The 24,065-nt window shown below is 39.2% G+C and overlaps 1 protein-coding gene across 1 annotated transcript in view; it reads right to left on the bottom strand.

Moving 5' to 3' along the window:
• Nucleotides 1–24,065, bottom strand: part of LOC102784471 (VPS10 domain-containing receptor SorCS2-like) — a 163,145-nt gene that overhangs the window by 50,804 nt on the left and 88,276 nt on the right. Inside the window, 3 exon segments of the mRNA XM_087842721.1 lie at nt 7,195–7,284; nt 11,604–11,722; nt 20,612–20,676. Of these exon segments, the coding sequence (XP_087698847.1) occupies nt 7,195–7,284; nt 11,604–11,722; nt 20,612–20,676 (274 nt within the window).

Below are 24,065 nucleotides of genomic sequence, written 5' to 3'. Positions count from 1 at the left end.
CTTACCTTTTCAGGCAGCCATTCAGAAACATACAACAGGAGCTCTAAATGGTTACCATTGTGATGAAGTACACTATAGTGCCAAAAGGATTCACTCAAATATCCAAATAATTGAATTCAGGTGTTTCAATCACTGCCATGGCCACAGTTGAATAAAATCAAGCAGCTATGGACTGATTCTTATATAGCGCTTTGCTATTCTCCCAGACTAATCAAAGCGCTCTACACAACGTCCCACATTCACTTTCTTCTAAGCTTTTAGTGCCTCCTAGCTAACATTCATACTCCAATGGATGGATCGGAGAGCAACTTGAGGTTAGTATCTTGCACAAGAATACTTGGCATGGCCTGCTGTACTTCCTGAGCTACAGCCACCCAGCAGCTAGGCATACGCTCAGAAGCGTAGTGGTCACATACAATCACAGAGTGGGGTCAGCAGATGCACAATCCCTCCTCTCACCTCACCTAACACATCTTCCCCCTTTCTTCCTCCTTTCTCTTTGACCAACAGTACCATAGTTTCCACTGGCACCCTGTTGGCCATCAGGGGAGATTTATAAACTTCTATTACTTATGCCAGTTCTCAGTACTCCTGCCGGTGGCTCATGTACAATTATTTCAGACATCTTTCTGACAGATTATACTCCATCACCGTCCCATTTCCTACAGTAACATCACTGAGCCTTGGTCAGAATGGTGCGAGGAACGTCTTGCTCATTTAATTAACGAAAAAAAAAAAAAAAAAGGACAACATCTGATGCCAGATTTCCCCCGGCAGTCAGCTGTGACATAATAGCCTCTTCAGTGGGCTCACCCTCTCTCAGCAGCTTTGAGCTCATTTCCTTTCACACTCTAACAGATCCCATTAATCACATTAAAATCCCCATCATGCCCCGTGGACATTACTGAATTCAGTAAAGAGGTCTTTGATACAGTCGGCCCACACATTTCAGCTTTCTAAAAGATTTAACTGCTTTAAGATCTCATCCAGCTGTCTTACACATACCTCTTAAAGATAAAATCAATTCTTAGTAATTATAAGCACTCACTCAAAATGCTTTCAGGTCAAGCTTTTATTTCCAAATACTGAAAAATTAGCTGTCATGGGTCACAGAGTTTTGACTGTTGTCTGATGTGAAAAAGTCAGATTATTTTTTAAGATATTATTTTTATTATGTACTGCTTCTTCACTGCAGCATTCTGCCTCTGCAGCAGAAGACACCCTTGCAATCCTGAAATGTGGTATCGACAGCCACAAGTGTTTCTTTGGACTTCTGGCTTCACAATGCCATTGACAGCTCCTGAGATTGTTTGATTTTCATTTTATTCAACTCAGCTTGTATCTGGTAATACAGATGCACATAGGATTCTTATACATCCTATTCTGTCCCCTGCGTGCGTGGTTCTGTTACACAAAGTGACAGATAGCTAAACATATGCAGCAGGCACTGAAAGCGTTAAATGATGAGTCAGACGTGGAAGTAAAGTTGAGGGCTGTTTACTTGTTTGTCTTCACCAATGTACATCTTACAGTGCTTTCCCAGAACTTGTGAAACTACAAAAATACAAAAAAGAAATATGCTCAATGAAAATAAAGAATTATGCACAAGCCAAGCCACAGAAAAATTCACTTGACCGTAGTCTCCAAGCTAACCACTAGGAGATGCTAAAATGCTCAATGTGCACATAACATCCCATTTAACAGACTTTAAGTCTCGCACCCTCTCATATCTAAAGACATTAGAGTCATAATAAACTATTCATATATCATATAATGAGAAATTTATAAGAAGAAAAACTGGAATAATGGAGCAGCAGCACAAGGACGTTTAGCCCACAGCTGACCTTGTGTTTGGAATAGGTGGTTCTGACAGTTATTTGTCTAGAAAACCCTATGCTGGCAACAACAGCGTGAACCTTGAACTCATGGACATCACCAGATGCTGGGTTTCCTCCTTTTTTTATGTTCTGCCAGGCCTTTACTGCAGCTACTTTCAGTTGCTCTTTGTTTGTTGGCCTTTCTGTCAGAAGTTTAGTCTTCAACAAGTGAAATACTCAGTTGGGTTGAGATGGGGTGACTGACCTAGCCAATCAAGAAATTTCCACTTCTTTGCTTTAATAAACTCCTGGGATGCTTTGGCCATATATTTTAGGTCATTGTCCATCTGTATTATAAAACACTGCCCAATCAATTTGACTGCACTTAGCTGGATTTGAGCAGACAGTTTGTCTTACCTCAGAATCCACTCCGCTGCTTCTGTCCTGTGTTACATCATCAATAAACACTAGTGTCCCAGTGCCACTGGCAGCCATGCACACCCAAGTCAGCAGACTGCTTCCGTAGGACCTACTAGGCACCAACAAGACATTGTCTGGTCAATGATACACTGATAGTTAAACAAAGTGTTAAAATACCCAGAAACATGATCACATACCGAGTGGCCAGAGGAGATGGAAGCAGAGCAAAAAGGGAAAATTATTACCTGTGATTTCGCACCCCAGAAAGGTGTGTGTGTGTGTGTGGTTGTGTGTGTGTGGTTAATCCATCACTTGGGTCAGGTCTCACAGGGCAGAGTAAAACTGCTTTCTCTGATGGCCTCTGCATTTTTTATCTGCCAACCTTTCAATTATTCACAGTGGAAAAACATGGAAACACTTCCCCTTACTCACACACACACTTTCTCCTCATCTTCCCCCTTCAGTCTCTCTCTCACCATCCCTCTCGCCTGTCTGTTTCTTTGCCCTGACACCCCACCCCATGTCGCTCGACCTAAAAGCTTCGCAAAGCGTGACCTATCTGCTCACCCAAGTAAGAGGACACATGTAGAGAGACAGAGGGAGCGATGAGCATGAGTGTAACTAGGGCATATTTTATCTAAACAGATACTTACACACTTATACACAAACTAATTTATCCACTGGCTTCCCATTACAGCAGATCCCCAGATGTGTGTGTGTGTGTTTGTCTGTGTAATTCAATTCCTTTCACCTTAAGGATCACGGAAATTGTGGAGCTCTTGGTGCTGAAGTAGCCAGACAATTCAGGTTATAAGATTTCTGTAAGTGGTGGGCTTAGTAAAAGTAAATCTGAGAGTATGTGGGGATGTATTTTACGTATTTGTGTTGCTAAACACCTTGCATAAGATTATCAGTGACAGACTAACAATCGCAGTGTCTGGCTAAAAGGGCTTAGTTTAAAGCCAAGAAAAATAAATAAATAAAAACAAAAATCTTGAAAGTTTTCCTCAGGCTTACCATGCAATCAGATGAGTTCAATAGCACTCTGGCAAGTGTCACACTAAAATGGTCCCCTGTGCAGCTGATGCTGACAGCAAAGGCTCCAATACTGGCCTGTATTGAAGTGGAGCTCATTTATCCTCTCTGGCTACATGAGTGACATAAGATGCTGCTGGATCAATGCTGAGGTGTGAATATTTTATGGGGGTTATCATGTATCAGGGCAGTTCCAGGATGAATTTGAGTGCAGGTAGTGTACGAACACTTGAGACCAACAAAGAAGTGGAACATATTGGTACAAGGGGTTTGATTTTAAAAGTTTTGAATCCACAGAGTTAGGAACATGAAATTTCACACTAAACCCTTTGTATGGGGAATGGGACACATTTACAGTATATCATTCTACCATGCCTGCCTGTGTCTGAACAGATAATAACCAGCGTTGGGCAAGTTACTTTAAAATAGTAACTTAGTTACATTACTAGTTACTTCTATCAAAAGTAACTCAGTTACTTCGAGTTACTCGTTACTTTCAAAGTAACTAGTTACTAGGGAAAGTAACTTTGGTTTTACTCAGAATTCTCTTGTAAATGTGTTGCTTCCATAACTTTGCCAGTCTTCTAGCTTGCTTACTTGCCACAAGTACACAGTGCCACCTACCAATAGAAAGGAAAAGATAATGTGCATATTTCCACGAGAGAAATCCCACGCCTGGACCATCACTGACTGCTGCCATGATTCTAGCCTACGTCACAGCGTCATGTGCGCCTTTTACATCCAACACAAAAACTGCAGTCGTGGTGCTTTGATTGTACTCAGAACTCAGAAATTCTGCCTTCTGAATAGGAAGATGTAGGCAACACCAGACTGCAGATGAGCTGCATACAGGGCTGGACTGGGACAGAAAATTGGCCCGGGCATTTTGACTAGAGACCGGCCCACCATTATAGGAAAAATCATAAAGCCTTTGAATGAAAACAAACATTGTTGTGACAGTGATGTACACTGTCTTGATGGTATATATGCATCAATCTATCAATCGTTTGTTGTAAGATTCAGATAATTATTTTTTAAAAGCTAGACATTTTAAATGAGAATAAGAAAGAAAAGTATTTCCTTGTGCCCCCCTTTCCCTGTTAACCCTTTAAGACCGACCATAGAACCAAGTCCGCCAGAGCTTATATTATATTTTTACATGGTGTAGTGCCATTTTTGGGAGCATTTCAAGTTGCTATACATCAATACAACCATTACAGCCTAGATGTTAATAATATGTATGAATTAAGTGCATAGTGATTACATAAATTGCAAAAAAGTGCAATAAACTAAAAAAAATTGAAAATCGTTTTTGTTTTTTTAACATATATTTCTAGTTAGAGAAATTTAAGAGGCTTATCCCTCAAAACTGTAAATACAAAAAAGTTGCACAAAATAGTTTCCCACCACAGGAAATTTATTTTGAGTGCCTTCATAGTTTTATTTTTGAAATACATCAATTTTTATACACTGCAGGAAAAACGAAAATAAATATTATAGTGCAAATTTGCAAAAAAGCAGCATGTGCATCAAAATAAACTATTTCCAGCAGTGCAATATGAGTCCTAAGCATCCCAGAAACGACACAAAGTCATAAAGTCAAACATAACTTTTAAAAACACCAGTATAGGCTCATTGAGGCCCGGACGGTAAAAAACTACATTTCCCGCGAAAATGACGTCACTTCCGGTTTTGGGCAGGTCATGGCGGACATGCGATAGTTCGCGCTGACGTCTAATCCAATGTAGGAAGTGTTATGAACAGCTGATCGGATCGGCAAAGCGTGTTTCTGGAATATTATGTTTTTGTTGCTGCAAGCGCTTTTTATGCAGTTTTTGCAAAGCTATATGTGGAAGGAAACTGTGACCTAGAATAAGCTGATGGCATAAGATGCAAGTACAACTCCTCAGGTTTCATATGCAAAAAAAATTATTGCGCTAGCTCATGTGGTTGCAGAGCTACCGGGATTTAAAAATAGTTACGCAAAACAGAGCGTGCCCGCTCCGACCGGTTTTAAAGGGTTAATGCCCTACCTGGCCCCCCTGGCAAAACTTTGCTAGATCCGCCCCTGCACAGTTACCAGCTGTCAGCTACCTAAAAAAGGATCCTGGTGTTATTTGTCTCTCAGAAACAGTTCATAACTTCCCTTCAACTCATTCATGTCACCTAAAAAGTAAACCTGTTTCTCCATCACCTGTTCAGCTCTGATGATTCAGTAAGGACATCCCCTGGTTTCATCTTCATGTTTCCCTCTCCCCAGATAACCAAACCGATATCATGACCAGCAGGGGGAGAGAATGAGAGAAGAAGAGGCAGCTGTGCAGCAAAGACACAGAATAACTCCAGCTTTGTGTCTTTTTCAATGTAGCTGAATTACGGGACAAACTGTTCCTTTTCACCTCAATAAGAAACGCGTAATATTTTCTCTGAATACCAGACGGGACGATTGGCAACAAAATAAAGTTCAACATCATTAACGTCATAGCACCCACCCAGCTGTATAGAAACTCCGTCATGCTAGCTAGTACGCAGTATGGAAAAAGTCAGAATAACAAAAATAAACTCCACCTAAACTTGGTTTATATCTGACCCAGATAGACTGCAGGTAATGACTTCTTACCTGAAGTTCAGTTCACACTTGAACCGGCGGCCGTCTCGGGTCTCTTTTCCTTCTGTGTCCCCTTTCCCTCATCCACCTGCTGGCCTCCACCACTTGCTAATGTTACTGAATCTGTGGAAGCTCTGCGATAGCCACCACACGAAGTAACGAGTAACGACCCTATCTAAATCCCAGTAACGACTAACGCGTTCCTGATTTTGGCATAATAACTAGTTACCGTGCTTGTTACAATGTCACAATAATAACGTAGTTACTGTAACGCGTTACTTAATAACGCGTTAGTCCCAACACTGATAATAACAGAACTTGGAAATAATGGACCTTCCATGATTCTCAGTTACCTGCAACAGTCTGTGGACTTTCTATTTCAAGGATACACAATGGATTTCAGCAAAAAATCCAAAGAATGTGATGGTTCAAATGCATTGCTTGTCTACTCCGGGCATCAGTGAGAATATTATTAGCTTAGAAATTTAGTACAGCGCAGCATGATACAGACTTGAACATAAATTATACATTAAGATATAAAAAAATAAAAATACACACATATAGTGTTTTGATAGTGAAAAGATTACCAAGCAGTAGATGAGGCCAATGAGACTGACCTAGTTAGTCACATGGCTGTTTTCAAATCCTCAGTTATAGGATAAAACATAGTAACGTATGTGTAATGTGAAAGGGTACTTCAAGAGTACTTCACCAGTAAATCAAGTAATCACACAGCAAATAAGTATAAGTAATGTGGTGTGTACAAGGAGTGGTAGGCCAGTCTGGTCTAATTTAATGAACTCACATAAGTGAGTATCCCAAACTTTTCTGGTACTCTGGTCTTATTTAAATTCATCATTTCCAAGTAAATGTTGTAACCATGTGTGCTGATGCACGGGTATATATGGTGTACGCTAGTCCCTCAAATATTGTACAAGATACAATAACAATAGTGCGGGGCTCTAGCGATGGAGCTGTGTATCATGAAATACTGTTGTGAACCTGGTCACACATGGAATGTGAGCATAAGTGTGCGCAAATATCAGAATACAAACTGCAGTTCACTTAATGGTGTGGGTTTCATCAGTAATGACTTTACAGAACCTACACATTTAATGTCAAAAGTAAAAATAAATCTGATTCCATTGAATTCTTGTAATTATTCTTAGCTAAACAACTATAAATGAAAGTGTTCAAAACACTGATCCCTGAGGGATGCGTGCATAATTCAGACTGAGAAGTCTTTCAGGGAGCAAACTGTGTCAACCTTAAATCAATATTAGCAAAAGATGCACCAATTTTCTCGTCCATTACCTTTGGTAAGGCATACTTAGGAAACCTCATCTGGACAAATTCATTCCGTCGGTAGGACACATAGTGCTTGGTCCGATTGCCTGTGGTGACCTGGGAAATAAGCAAAAACAACAGCAACAGGATGAATAACACAGTCTAACAGTTCTACAGTTATAATATAGTCAAACAGTTTTAAATTTTTTATAGACATACGACCCAGAAGTATATTACTTTAAAGGGAAAGCTGCTGAATGCACTGAGATCAAAAACGAGGCAAGAGTGGAACAGAAAACAATTTGAGTGACACAGCATCAAGAGACATATTAAGGCTGAATTCATCCAGTCATTTAAATATTGTCCTGCAGAAAAACAGAATCAAGTGTTCAACATCTGCAAATGTCCAGCTGACTAATTGTGGAGGTGGAGGTGCACAGTTCACCATCTGTTGCCGGTGACTCACCCTGTGCAGATAGATAAATGCAAAGAAACTCCTGCGCATTGCACAGACCTTGGGATTCAACTCACAAATGGGTAAAAGGCTGAATCATGCCGCCTTCCCGCTGAGTGCTCAGACGATGAGAAAGCTCACATAGCACGAACCAGAATACTCAAACAGGTGATTCTACAGTTTAGCAGAGGAAGTTGGGAGAAAAGAGACCGCACTGGTGACTGACAGTGGATTGGAACAAGAGCTGAATGTGTCATATCCCAAGTGACGGGCTCAGAAACGAGTGAACCATGTTCTGAAACACACTCCCTGCCAGGTGAGCAGCACTGAAACTCCTTTTTTTGTTTGTCTTAAAAAAAAACATTTTTTCTTTTGTCAAAATAAAAAGGAAAGGTTTATAACTTTGCATTCAGTGCTTCTATTTTTGACTTTGCCTTTTTTCCCTTCTTCATGGAGATGTCAGTCTCTGTCATCTGAGTTCAGACTGAGCTGTGATTATTGCCATTGCTTGTGATTAAAAGGAGCAGGTGAGTTCCACTTTTCTTTAATGATAAGCATTGCAGAGGGATCAAACAAAAAAAGCCATTTTTAAAAAATGAGAACTACTGAAGAAAGTGTCATGGACTGAGGTTTCAAAAGGAATCACTTTAAAGGACGGCTGGCAGAGTGGGATGAGAGCTGCATTCTCAGCTCTGACTCTGCATATTTATGTAGTGCCTTAATGTTGGAAAAGTACCCCGAAGATCTGTTTATACCATTAAGATTTTTTTTTTTTTTTGGACAAAATTTATACAAAGAGCCAGAGTTTCTTGTTTTTGTGAAACTTGTGTGAATAGCTTAATGTCAGAGGTTCAGTACTTCATTGCAAATCAATAAACTTGTCCGTTTCAGAAAGAAATGTTTTGGGTGAACCCCCAGCAGCTGAAAGGATTAGGACTGCAGGCTGCCAGTTGTTAAAAACGGCTTCACTTAAAATAACAAACAGGAAACCAGCAAACTAAATGAAACCCAAAATCATAATAAAAGAACCGAGCACAGTAAGGAACATGTAAACAAGAAGTTACTAAACAACAACCAACCAACTGAAGGAAGGGTTAAAACAAACAGGTGAACTTAGTGAACAATGAAGGGCTTTAAAAAACTGAAAACCTCACGGGAAATGTTCACCACATAACAGCACACTGAAAGGAGAAAGAAATCAAAAAAAAAAAAAAAATCAAAAGACTGACAAAGCACAAGAAAAGCTGGCAATGCAAGTGACAAGATGTATTTGGTCTATCATCACCTCCAGTTTTTTTCTTTGTCTATATGTACCTTGTTTTAGTTTCTATACTCAGTATAGAGACTTGTGTTTAGGTATCATAATCCACAACACACTTTTTACATTAATTCTCAAAGTGTGGAGCTCTGAAAACTAATTTTCCAAAAGGTATTCCATTATTTGCTGTTCTGGACACTTTCAAATCTACATAGTTATTCAGTTAGGTTTGAGATTATTCTAATTAGGAACTCATAGATTAAAGGTGACCAGTCAGAGCACTTTGTATTGTACTGTATTGTACTGTATTGTACTTGATGCATGCTCAATCATCCAGGTAAGTCGATCACAAAAGGTTGATTCTGTTCATCTGGACGTAGCGTTTTCAGTGGAAGAAACGTTTCATCATTCATCCAAGTGACTTCTTCAGTCTCAGTTGACTGCAGGTTTCCCCAACCGTATAAACACTACATTTGCACAATAACTGAAACCATCTTTTGCCATCTTACAAAGCTGTGATTGCAGCCATTCCCCAACTCTCTCTGTTAATGGTACTTATGGCCTTTGATCAATGGGCTTTGATCAGTTGTTGATCAATGGTTATGATAATTTTCATATTAATGATCAAGGAACAGACCTCACCTTATAAAGTTGGGGATGAAAGTATCAACAATTACTTTAAAGGGAAAGTGACACATGCAGTAAATGTTCGCACATCTACATCACTCACAGAACTGCCAGGTGTTGGGTTTCATTATAGGTAAACAAGTCAGAACTGCTAGTAAAGATTTTCCCATTTACCATTGACAGCAAGGTATTGTTCTTCAAACCTGATATCTGTATGTAATGCTTGAAATATTAGGAGGATTATCCCTTAAGGACAATGGGCCAGTCTACAGTGACCTGATGAGTTTTCATTCTTCTCACAGATGCAAACACTCATGCACACATAACTTTACACATAGGGGGACAACACCCAGAGAGAGCAACTTTGTCCCACTGTGGAGATTGTCCTCTACCATACCAGCTCATGTCTATTCTCCATGCAAATAGAATTGAACTATTGGCCACTGCAGAGTGTGCAGTACTGTACTGCATGGCAAATCAATTATAGACAAGATTAATTCCGCACACTATCACGAATAGAAATTCTTTTTCCATTTCAAGTGACAGCACTGTATGTTATCTGGGCAGCAAGAGTTTATCAGTAAAACAGACATAAAGCTGCAAATTCAGCTGTAAGCGCAAACACAGCTGCAACTGAATAGATACACTGACAGATACAACATACACAAATGCTGAAAGAGAAATAACTGGGGAGATGCAGGTTTTTGTTTTGTTTTTTAAAAAAAAAAAAACTTGCTCAGCTTTTCCTTACTAGTATTATGTATATAGAACTATCTCATAGTATAAGACTTTAACTTTGTTGTTTATTGCTTTTTTATTGTAGACTGTAGTAATTTTATTCTTTTATTCTGCTGATTTAATGCAACAGTTTCTCTCGTGAGATCATTAAAAGTATCTATCTACAGAGTGCTGGAAAGTAAATGCAACAAAAGCCACAGTATAGGTGCCTCTGCCTCGACCCTTGGAGGCTGCCTAGATTTTGGGTCCACTTTAGAGACGTACAGTACAAAGAATGTATCAGTCAGGTGACAAGTTTTGTTTCTGGCAAAAAAAGAGGAAGAAAATAGAAGTTTTCACTATTTCACTAAGCTCGGGAACAGATCATAATATCAATCATAATTTTTTCCTAAGACCTATGCTTAACCTGAAATCTCCATTTGACTGTAATGCAGACTATGTGATTATAATTCTGATAACACTCTAGCTTAAAATAATGTTTAAGCTTGGCTAAGCTATGCAATTTATCAGTATCACATCTTGAACACCCTGTGATAAGAAAAATACTAGCTTGAGAAAAATGTATTGTTCATTTTTTAATCCATCTATAAAATGATGGCCTCTACGGTTGACTGACCAACGGATAATCCTCCTTTTGAAGTTCAGTTACTGTTTTCTAGCTCACCCCTGCATTTCCTGTCTCATGTTTTCCATATCATATAGCTTAGTGGTCAGGTTGCTGTTTGCATGTTCTTCCCATGTCTTTGTGGGTTCTCTCCAGGTACTCTGGCTTCCTTCCACAGTCCAAAGGGTTATTGAGTGATTCTAAATTGCCCATAAGTGTGAATGTGAATCCACATGGTTGTCTGTCTCTCTGTGTTAGCCCTGAAACCTGTTTGCGGTTGCAGGGCTGGAATAGGGTCCTGAATTCCTGAATTGGACAGGCAGAGGAGAACAGATGGACTATATGATCATGCAAATGCATAGGTGTACACATTTCCTCTCCCACAACACAAATAGTATTTATTAAATGTGTACAAAATGCTGTCTACTGTGTGAAAAGCTGAACGAGTTCAAATAGAACAAAGACAAAACAATAACCTGCAACACGAGACATTAAAATAGAATTTGAAACCATCAGAGGAGCAATTCCTGTCTTCTCATTAATGCAGCAGTCAGATGTAATGTTGAGAATATTAGGTGCTGTGGAATCTAACAAATGCATCAGACAAAATGGAGTGGGTACGTGACAGGATTTAAAATTTAGTTTGAATAGAGTGGCAGTAGTCTGGAATATGAGAGAAGACAAGTGACATTTATATAGCACAGTGTTTCAAAGTGTAAAATAAAAACATTCATGCACATGTATTCCTCTTTTACCTTGACAAATACGTAGTCATCCTGCACCAGCAGCGAGTTGCGATCAATTTTTCCAAGGAACTGTGCCGTCACCATTTTGTCCGAGCAGTTCTGAATGAGGCAGGTGACATACAAGTAGCCTGGAGTGACATGGACAGCAACAGGACAGGAAACAGTGACACAGTCAGGAAACAGGAAGGGATAATTACTGCTGGAAATTTTAAACAAAACACATTGGCATTCTAGAATATCCTGTTAATAATTGCAATGAATCTTTGTAATTTCTGCCCCCACACCCTTGAACAGATCCAGGCAGATCATGGACCCTCTCTGTGCCTTGCTCTGCCTGACGTCTCTTTCTGTTAAAAGTTCTTCCTTCCCACTGTCACAAAGGGCTTGCTTACCAGATGGTTGGTTTTCACTTTTGTTGGCCCATAAAGTCACTCAACTGGACTATTTTGAATACACATTATAAAACTGAATGAAATATAGTGTAAAATATTTTTTATTATGAGGTCTCAGCTAATATTTGATGTGTTTAAATGTGTTGTAAAAATAAAGTAACTTAACTTGAGTAGGTTGAATATTCACAGAGTTTTATGATTATTCAAACAGCATTCACAGTAATGGTACTTGTACTGTACATTGAAGCTAAATACAACTATAGCTTTTAGCTGACATAATAAAAGCGGTGTAATCTATGTTAAGTAGAGAAAGTAAAAGAGAAAAGGCTCAAGAATGGGGAAAAAATAGGATAGAATACAATAGAAACTAGAAAGCGAAAATTTCAGAAGAAATTTTAAGTGTGCCTATGCCGCTGCTAATCATTGTAGTTTGCCATTCATACGGCTACAGAGAGCAAAACTCAGCAGAGCAGCCATTCTCCACCATGAACTATGGTAAAAACAAACACCGCTCGCGCCTCACAGATGGCAGCTTACAGTTTTGTGTAAAGATGAGGTGACTTCGTACAGCCCTGATTTGCAGACGCTGTGCACAGAGGTTCATGAGCAGAAGTCCCATTGTACCACGGCAGACCCGACAATGTTTGCATGAACACGCTTTGTAGCATTACTTTATTGACCACTTTTCACACATGGTTGCTGTACCCACACAGCTGGCTGTAGCTTTTCATCTCACAGCCCGACACACACCAAAAAAAAACCAGCCGAGAGAGCACAGACTTTACGCCCGAGAGGCGTGACTGCATATGCCGCTCAGGTGGGTCCACCTCCCCTGCAGCGGCACTGCAGACCACGCCCTGCCACACACATCAAACACGTAAAATAAATATTTATGCACTTTTGCATTCACTTTTTGTTATTTTTACACAGTGTTCTGAATGATTAACAATGGTCTACAGCCAATCTTGTGTATTATTATACAAACTTTGGTTGTAAGATTCAGATAACTATTTAATAAAAGCTAAATATTTTATATGAGAGTAAGAAAGAAAAGTATTTCTTTGTGTCCCCCTTTCCCTGTTAATGCCCTACCTGGCCCCCTGGCAAAAGCTTTGCTAGATCCGCCCCTGCACAGTTACCAGCTGTCAGCTACACAGAAAAGGATATTAGTGTTATTCATCTCTCAGAAACAGTTCATAACTTCCCTTCAACTCATTCATGTCACCTAAAAGGTAAACCTGTTTCTCCATCACCAGTTCAGCTCTGATGATTCAGTAAGGACATTTCCTGGTTTGGACCAGCCCTTTTTTTCAGCTGTGGCTCCAGCAAACATCAGCTGATACTAGAAATTAAATCAAATGAATTCTAACAACAGCTGATCAACCTTAAACGTGCTGCTGTTGTTTAGCGCAATAAACAAACAAGAGAGAAAAGCCGATCATTGATCAGTTTCATGACTGAAGTTTCAACAAGCGAGTGATTGACAGGAGAGGCTGTCATAAAGTTCAACATCAGTAACTTAGTGTGCACACAGCTGTATAGAAACTCCCTCGTGCTAGATAGCATTCAGTAGAGTTATTGTAAGTGATTATAAAAAGTCAGCACAACGAAAATAAACTACACCTAAACTCGGTTTATATCTGACCCAAATAGAGTGCAGTTCATAACTTCTTACCTGAAATTCAGTTCACCTCACGCTCCTGCCTTTGGTTTCCCCTATCCACAATTGAGCTCCATGTTAGCCACCACCGGTCAATCGGCGGCCGCCTCGCCGCCTCGTATGTCTCTTTCCCCGCATGTTCTTTCTGTCAGGGCTAGCTGCCCTTTTTTGGAGCTCCGCGTTAGCCACCACCAAACAACTCAGTTATTTTTCCCACATCGACCAGCATCTGGACAACCACCTTTCACTGTTTATACCGTTACTAAAATGAATAAATGAATTATCGGCCCATATAAACGAAAAATAAGTCCAGCTGAGAAACAGTCTCTTGCCAAGCGATCGGGTGGTGAAACGAGTGTCAGCCGCCTCACTGTAAGCCAAGCCCGGGTGCTTTTTAGCGAAGAGACGCTAGCCGCGCTAGCCGCAACATCATAAGAGCTCTGTTGCTAATATGGGATGTTTTGACAAAACGAGCAGATATTTGTGGTTTACACACCTACATTCTCGCCTGAAAATATCTTAAAAGTTTATTTTGTGACCTAGAAACAGTAATAAAAGCAATATATTAAACGAAGTGGTGGCCGCCATTGTTTGAGTCGGTAGAGGCGTGCTATGAATTGTGGGATATGGAGCGTTCCACCAAGCATACACCCTTGCAGTTACCGTAACTATCCATCGAACCGCGCAACCTTAAAAATTCCAATGGTTCCTGTAAGCAGCGACGCTGTGCGCGCCATTGATATTGTCGTCATTACGGTAATGCAAATACGGGTAGACAAGCCATACCACTCCCAACATACCACTAGAGAGAGCCAACACACCACAAATGAAGTTTGAACTTTGTTTCAGTGGGACCAAAAGATGGAGCCAACACACCACAAATGAACTTTGTTTCTATGGGGCCAAAAGTTGAATCTTTCTCATGGGCCTAGAAATGGGCCTAAATTTGCACTAAAATCTAAATATTTAAAAAACTATAAAAGTCATAAACACCAAAAGTCATAGCATACTAGTCCAGACCCAGCCGCACAAAATGATATAACATATGTAACCCTTGTCTCAAAACTGTGTGGCACATAAGCGCGGGAAAATTTTCACTAAAATATTAATATTTAAAAAACTATAAAAGTCATAAACACCAAAAGTCATAGCACACCATTCCAGATCCAGCCGCACAAAATTATATAACATATGTGAACCTTAATAAATACGAGGAATAGTAATAAGTGTGCCTCTTGGCACAGGCACACTTGATAATAAATCCGAGGAATAGTAATAAGTGTGCCTCTTGGCACAGGCACACTTAATAATAAATCCGACGAATAGTAATAAGTGCTTGTGTGTGTGTGTGAGTATTTTCTCTATGCCAAGAGGCATAGGCACACTTAATAAATCCGACGAATAGTAATAAGTAATAAGTAATAAGTGTACCTCTTGGCATAGGCACACTTAATAAATCCGAGGAATAGTAATAAGTGTGCCTCTTGGCATAGGCATACTTAATAAGCATAAACTGAAGACTGCAGCTTCTGCTTTTCTGTGGCTGGCTGTTAGAGGGAGTGGAAGAAAATGTATGAGACGAAAAACTAGGCGAAAAGAAAAATGGAGACATCATTTTCCAGACTCTATAAGATATGACAGCTTCCCCATAGACATACAGTCGTTCTAGGATCCAAATGGCCAGGAGGGATTACCCTCACACAGGCACACAGAGAGGCTAGCGCATGGTGCAAAGCTCAACCACTATTGAATTTCAACCAGCAGCTGCATCAGCAGCATCGACTCCTGAAATTCAGCCGCTATGTTCCCCCCAAAGGTGACAAGCTGGCAATAGAGAAAATACTCACACACACACACACAACTTCACACTCTCAAGCCTGCATCCACACATGTGCGAGGTTAGCAGTTCAGATGCACTGGCTGAACCCACATTTATGGTTTGACCTTCAATGGATTACATCAGACACTTGGAAATAAGTTAAAAGTATCAGCTCAGATATAACTTCGAGCTTATCAGCATCTGAAGTGAATTAGACATTCATCAAACTGACCTTGATCTTTCAAAAATACAGCCTCTTACAGGACTCACTGAAACTTCAAATCACCAACTGGCAAACAGAATTTATGCTTACTTCTCACACATTTAACATTAAAAAATAGATGATAGAAAATAGATTCAAAGAATTTCACACATAACTTTGGAGGTACTAACAATTACTACGACCAGATAATGAAACAAAGGTCTTCAAGCTACTTCACGGCAGGCAACTTAAACTGTGTGTCACATATATCAGTGGTGCTTCTGCCCTGCATCAGTGCCTTCTGTTTCAGTTCATCCACCAACCTCCACCAAAGCTCAAGGAGAATCACTCCCTCGTTTCTGCGAGAGGCCTGGGAGCCTGAAGGTCTTGCACAGTATCTTTCCATTTCCCAAGACTGTGCGGTTCTGCACAGATATCTCAGATGTCATTCCTGGAATCTGCTGATCTGCTGGGTCACTGCTCCAAGTGTTCCAGTTACTATGTGGACCAGTGTTGCCTAAACCTTCCAAATTGTCTCTAGCTCCTCTCTCAGCCCTGGTATTTGCATTTTCTTTTCATTCTTCTTGTGTTTCTTGTTCCTGATGTTGCTATCACTTGGTATCGCTACATCTAACACTATGACTGTCTTCCTCTGCTTGTCCACCACTACTATTTCTTGGTTGGTTACCCATCACCCGTTTGTCTGTCTGTATGTGGAAGTTCCACACAATATTACCTTAGTCAAAATGAGATATGCCCTCAAAGGAGGTTGAGAATGACCAATATATATACACACACATATACACACATATACACACACATATACATACATATATATACATATACACACACATATACATACACATATACACACATATACATACATATATATACATATATATATATATATATATATATGACATACATACATACATATATACATACATACATATATACATACATACATATATATACACATATACATACACACATATATATATATATATATATATATATATATATATATATATATATGACAGAGAGAGGACGACTCTTTCTCCATGTCCTTTGCTCAACAGAATGGACTACACAGAATGGATATTAATCTACCTGGTTTACAAATTCATAAAAGACAGTTTTACAGATGTCTGTGTTTTAATGCACCATATCAAGTCACCTTCATTCACATGTGGTACATCCTATCTTCTTTATATTGATGTCTTTTACTACTTCTTTTCTAAAGTATTATCTTAGTAGAATAAAATCAACATACAACTACATAAAAGAAAATTCAAATCAGTTCAGCCTCAGGATGACGCAACTTCATATCACATGACTGAGTCAATTCTTTTCATCAGCACTGTACTTTTCCTCCTCTGCTTTGTCTTTGTTCAGGAGGTGTGTGGTCTAATAAATGGAGTGGCTAATTTATTGAAAAGCCCAGACATTTAATCAAAGCGGCATACGGTGGAGAACTCATTAAAAAACTATTAGATTGGACTAAGTGTTCAATTCCAGCTTGTGGCACACTCATTTCTTCATGCCACTTGCTGTCCTCACATACCTGCAACTACACTCACATGCTGAAATTGGGTGGTATGACGAGGAAAACAGCAACAGGGAAACAGGGCATAGCTAACGGGATATTATTGAGACTGTGGTGCTTATTTAAAAAAATACAGAAAGCAATACATGTGATACTTGTAGAGACATGTACACATTTACAGTACTCCTAACATTACAGCGTCAATATGTGCATGAACAAGATACTCTCATGCTTTCTTGCCCTTCAATCTCCCTAATGACAAACTAATATACAAAGACACACTGCCAGCTAGCATCTCTGTGCACACATGGCTCATCCATCAATCGACCACCCCATCTCCTAGGAGACTTTCCTCCCACCCCTCCAGCCCTTCTCAAACATCAGACAGCAGTCCTGGGAGCTGAGGGCAGGGCCACAGTTCCTCATCTCTCCTGTGTCCTTTTTGGTAGCATGCCACTGTTTAACCTTGGCCATGCTACGCATGACAGGGTTGGAGCAGAGGATTTGGGGGAACAGGGTGAACAGATTGGTTTAGCATGCCTGATCGCTCCAGCCTTCCTCAACTATCTATCTGGGCACAGAAGCAAGGAGAGGAAGAGGGAGGAGAATGAGAAAGATGAGGCCATGTGCCCCAGGAAGAGCTCCCGTAACTGGGCAGTCAGCCCAGACAGACAGCCTCTCATCTTCACTATCCACAAACACAGGGAGCTTTGTTCAGCCCGACAGATTTCACAATGCAGGCAGCATCTTTCTGTGTGTGGGTTAAAAGATTGCTCGTCTCCTCCTCAAGAGGTTCAGATTTTAATGGCCATTTATAAAAGGGAGGTTTATTGAGAATGGAACAGCAAATATAATAAACACATCCTTCATTGCGCCCTTCAGAGTCTGCCACTCCTATCTGACTTTGCCTGCTCAGGTTTATTTAGAGGTTATAGTTTAGAATTTAGGATTATAGTTTGGGAGACTGAGAGAAGATGAAGTCAAGATGTGAATAAAGAATCTGAACATTTGGCACCTTCATTGACAAATGCACAATGTCAAATACACATTTCTATTACCCTCTTGGCCCTGTATGTGGAGGTGTTCGCCTGTCACTCAGGAGATATGATAATCCAAATTCACTGGTGTTGCCCTGAGGGACCCCGAGTATTTAGCTTATCCATTAATTCCCCACTGACCCCTCACACATAAACACTACCAACACTCCCACACCAAGGTCATTCGGTCATCTCTTCTTTTACTTGCTTTTACATTGTAGTGCTAGCGCTGCCTGGATAGGTAAAACACATTATCCTCTACCTCAAGAGTTCTTAAAGAGAAGTTGATCCTCATGTCATAGTTGAACTGAATGAGGCATCAGTCATATCTGGCAAGGATATTTCAAGAAACAAAATTCATTACCATCAATCCGGCATAGGGCCATATTGGCCTGTGCAAATCCAAATCACTCCTTACAGATTTACTAAAAAGGCACAGTGACAGTTTTGCTTTGATTGTCATGTGACCTAAGATTGGTTACGCCTTTGACTTTGAATCCTTAGTTAATATATATATCTGAGTTTGAGTTTCTGTTTAGGTATTTCTGTACTCTATTGCATGAAGTTTTAATTCTTATTTTTTGAGGTTTAGATTTTTGAGGGTTTTTTTTTAGGATCTCTGCCTGGGTTTTATAAGCTTTTCAATTTTCTAATATTATTTCTAGTGCTGTCAATAGATTAAAAATATTTCACTAAATAATCTCACAATTTTCTGTAATTAATCACGATTAATAGCAATTACTTGGTCAATAGCAATAGCAATTCAAAGAGTATTTAAATCATCTTTTAACACAGGTTATTTTCTGTGAAACTTTTTTAAAAACCTACATACTAATAGGTAAGTATACACTAATATATAATATATATTAGTGCTGTCAAACAATTAAAATGTTTAATCAGATTCATCACAGGTTACAGTGTATTAATTTTGATTAATCACAATTGAATATCATTCATTTTTATTCTATATTAATCGCATTTCATTTTGCATGAGCAAACAGACTCGAAAAAAGGGAGAATGTACGCACTTAACATGCTTATTAAAAATCTTGAACATTTCATGTTAACAAAAAACTACAAAAATGTAAACATTTATCCTCTCTCTCTGTCACTCTTGGGGAGGCACTTCAAATCCTTGAAACGAGAAACCAAAGCTATGTAAAGTGCGTGTTCTCAACGATATTAATAGGTCTGCAGTTTGTTGCAATCCACTTGGCAATTGTGTCAGTCAACATGTCTGAGGTAGACTTACTGAGTCCCCGATTCTCCGTGAGTGGTTAGCCAAAGTCCTAGCAGCATCCCCGGCTAACATAGGCTTCACGTCAGTGTGATATTTTAAGCTGGAAGTGCTTCGGTGAAAAGAAAATTCCTTCTTGCACATTTTGCATAATACTTTATGTCGGTTGACTGTTCCGTCTTGTTATTTCTTTAATACTCAAATTTCCATTGAGAGGTCCAATGTGCGTTTATCATCTTCCATATTGAGTTGATTGGTTCAGCTGCCCATATGCGCATGTGCGAAGGTAACTATTTGGACACACTACCCGAAATGCATTGACAGAAACATATCAGGGATTTTGAGTCATTCTGCACTCCAGATGCGTTAATTGCGTTAAAAAACTTTTATCGCGTTGACCGTGATGGCAGATGAATTTGCGTTAACATGTTAATTTTCACAGCACTAATTATTTCCTTTTGGTTTTACCTTAAGGCTATTATTAATTCTGTCCTTCCCTGAATTCAGAGTGAGTTTTCTTGTGCCTTTAGTTGGGTTCTTTGTTATTTTAACAGTTTAAAATTAGTTGTCTCTTGTGTCTTCCTTTAAGCTTTACTTCATCCCCTGTGATTGTCTTGATTACTGTCACCTATGTCTCATTACCCTCCTGTTTCCAGTTAAAGTGTATATATAGTCCTGTGCTTCTCCTTAGTCTTGTCTGTAGTCTTTATCTTCCTCTGTGTGCTCTTAGTTTTGCCTGTTTCCCTGCAAAGACCTTAGAGTTCTGCTTGTATTCGGATTTGGCTGTAGGCATTGCATTCAACCTAATAAAGGTTCACCTTTTTGTTTAAAATCCTGTATTTTGGTCCTCTACCCATCAGCTTGTGATAGTGCCAGTTAATGTATTTTAATAACATGCTTTTAAACCCAAGTAAGAATACACCTGGTAGCATTTCAAATTTCAAGTCTCTTTGCTGATTAGCTGTTTGCTATTAGTAGTATAAAATTGGACCAAAGCTAAACCTTGTGCTTTATTTTACCTCTAGATTTATATCAACTTATAGAAATTCTAATAAAGTTTGATCTTCTTTGACCAAGTGCTAATATTATAACAAGATGAGTGGGCTAGTGGAAGATCACTGCACCTCCACTTGTATCTTGCATCTCCATGTGCACCAGATCAGGATCCACATCCACGCCAGATACAGACCTGGAACACAGAAGACAATCATGTCAGATGTACATCAGACTTCAAGCTTAAAACCACATATGACTAGTCCAAGCAACACTGCAGTAAAGCACAGTCAATACAATATGTTTTTTTAATAATAACAATTTGTCACTTTAATGTTTTTAGAATTTTACTTACATATTTCCTTTTTTTACATTTTCTAATTTTAATATTGGAGCAAGACAGAAAATATGGAGAAATAAAACATGGAACAAATGGCATGACCACACAAATTCGCTGCATTCTGTCAAATGATGTGTGTTTTAGATGTTCACATAACATAGTGAACCCAGGAAAACATTTTTATTCATGACTCAAACCTGTTAGGGTGGTGGATGGACATGGATGTAAATGTAGAAACATTTAAGTTTGAGTGTATCATTTTAAATATGTATCATTTAAATTAAAAATCAAAGGTTAAGAAATGCTTTCCACTGTTTTTATGGAATTACCAATGTTATATGTCTAGGTTTGCAGGGGAAGACCATCTAGAACTAAACCATTCAATCATAATTTTAGACAACATGTACACGTTGATTTCTACGCTAATTTTATTTTAGCCAATCCAGACAAAGCCCCTCCCACTACCCTGAATTTGATAGGCAGAAAATGTATGGCTGGATGGATAACATGTTATAATGTACAGTCACTGTCCACAACCCCTTTTTTCACTGTTCAGCACTTCCTGGAAAATGCACTTATCCTAACTCATGTTAATGTAGTATACTTTAAAACCATCAAAATGTTCATATGCTCCTTTTTAAAAGCACACGGATGTATACAAAAGTGCATTTGCTCTGTCTGCCCTTCAGTGAGTGGTAAACTAAACAGTTCATCTGATTAGAACTGCATAATGTAGTCTGTAAAATATCCCCCTGGCCAGTAAAGACACAGTGGAGATTTAAAACCTTGTTACTTTTCCTATAAAGAGACTTTATAAGCAATTAGCAGACTGTGAGGGGAAGGGGAAGCAAGGTAGGAAAAGAGTTATGAGGGGTAAGGAATATCAGTCATATTGTAGGTAAAGAGAGAGGACGCTTCAGAAAAAACACGTGAAACAATTTACTTAAAAAAAATCGTATGTATTACTTTAAATAAGTTAAACATTAATAAGTAATAAATAAGTCACATTTCTTTCAGCATTAGAATAATTATCACTCACTGCTTGTTTTTCGTTGCTGGGATGATACACATACGTCTCATACTCTATACATGGTGCAGGTAAAATATATATTTCTTATTTAAAAAATTATTAAAAGTATTCTAAAACTTATTTGGTCGTACTAAATGCAAATGACATTTCAAAATTTTGCCAACGGTACGTTATTGTTTGTGCAATACATAAAACTTAACTTGATTGAATGGAATAAAGTGGTCATTAATAGCCAATTCAAAATCAAGTCTATTGTCTATCATCCAGAAAGTCTTTTCTGTTTTACAAAAACAGCTGCCAACAAATGTGGTTCATCTACAAAACCAAGTTTGCTTCTGGGCTCAGTCCAGTTACTACTAGTCAGATGTCTATGGAATGGGTTATACCCCATCGTACAAATATAAGAGGTCACCACAATTTAAACAGTGGATGATGAAAAGCGACTGCAGAGACAAGAAGAAGAGAACTCATTATCCATCTGTTAGCCTGATATCAGAAAGAATGTTCAGCTTGTTAAGGGGCATATGAAGGAATGACTGGCAGCAGAGACTGTGATGAAATGTCAGTAATATATAGTGATTTATACCAATGACAGTTAAGCTTTTCTAATAGAGCAACTGAAGTGACCACAGCTTAGAGTAGGGGGTCCATTTCAGCTTATCACAGCGGTAAAGAGAATATAGGAGAACTACTTATGTAAGCCTTAGAATGGGACTAGGGACCAACTATCAGCTACAAAACAGCACGTCCATATTTACCTTCAGTATGGTATTGTGTCCACTTTAACAGATTTCTTTTTAAAGACTGACTTTTACCCTGGACAGCAGAGTATCCAAGAAAGGAGGGACAGAGTGCAATAACATGGAGTATGTCCAGAAGCAGAATCAAACCTGGATCCCTGGAGTAGCCTTTCAGCATATAGTTCACCTGTTTAATCCACTTTAATAGTTTTCCATTGGCATGTACCTCAATGTAATTTATTTTGCGTTGACACCAATGCACAGCAATGCCGAAATACTCCTTTTGCCAGGTTTTAGGATGTTCCTCCTCTTGTTAGTCTCCAATCAGGATTTAAGCAAACACTGGGCATTTGAAATGTCCTTATCAATAGCTAATTCTTTGTCTACCTGACATTTGCAGTTTTTTTAAAACTTTCTGTATTTATTTTTACTGTATATATACTTTAAGGTTCTGGACCTGATCAAGAGTCTTGCTGCTTGTTCCCATCTATTAGAAAACCCATGAGCAAACGTCCCATGTCCTCCTTGACCTATCTTGGAAACTTGCATGTTTCTTTGGATAGAAGTGTCAGCTCCAAGCATGCAATGTGAATTCAGACTGAAGGTGAATTTGCACTTTGAGAAATGTTACCCCTCGGCCATCTAGTTAATGATTTCAATGGACTGAATGGCTTTAATAAATAAATGCTCAATAAATGCTTCTCTGCCATTTCTCTGCCACCAGGAGGAGGCCCTGGGGCAGACCCAGTATATACTGGAGAGATTATATCTCTTGGCTAGCCTGGGAATACCTTGGTGTTCCCCCAGACAAGCTGGAGGAGGTGGCCAGGGAGAGAGAGCTTCTCTGCATAGGCTGCTGCCCCTGGGACCCAGCCCCGGATAAACGGAAGAAGATGATGGATGGATGGTATTCATATTTCTTTTATCTCAATTCCAGTTAAACTGAGGTTCCAGTACTCAGCCCAGGCAGTTTCCCTAAGGAGGTTAGTTAGTCCATCTCCCCTGTCACCAGTAAATCAAATCAAATCATCTGCTAAAAACCTCTGCATCATTTTTTTTTTTTTTTACCAACTCCTAAATTTTGAAAGTCACATCTCAAAGCTCGTCCATTCTTGTATCCTTCAACTCAGAAATATTGTGAAAATCAAATCTTTACTGTCATTCAATCATCTTGAACTTTCAGGACGCATTTTAATCTTGCTCCTGCCTTAATTATTGCAATTTACTATCACCAACTGGTGCAGAACATAGCACCAAGGCTACTAACAAAAACTAGCTGGGGGCCACCCCTGCTTATGTAGCAGAGCTTGTAAGATTTTAATCAATGCAGCCGGCCTCTCCGATCGTCTAACCAGGGTCTCCTAACTGATTGAGCCTTTGACATTGTTGTACCCAAACTGTGGAACAGCCTTCCTCAGACTATTAAAACAGCAGATTCTGTTATTTGTTTTAAAACAACTGCTGAAAACTCATTT

The sequence above is a fragment of the Neolamprologus brichardi genome, chromosome 7, assembly GCF_056152115.1.
Source record: "Neolamprologus brichardi isolate AB-2024 chromosome 7, ASM5615211v1, whole genome shotgun sequence".
Classification (NCBI taxonomy): domain Eukaryota; kingdom Metazoa; phylum Chordata; class Actinopteri; order Cichliformes; family Cichlidae; genus Neolamprologus; species Neolamprologus brichardi.
Note: the sequence above shows the minus strand (reverse complement) of the source record. Positions and strands in the feature narration are given on the sequence as shown.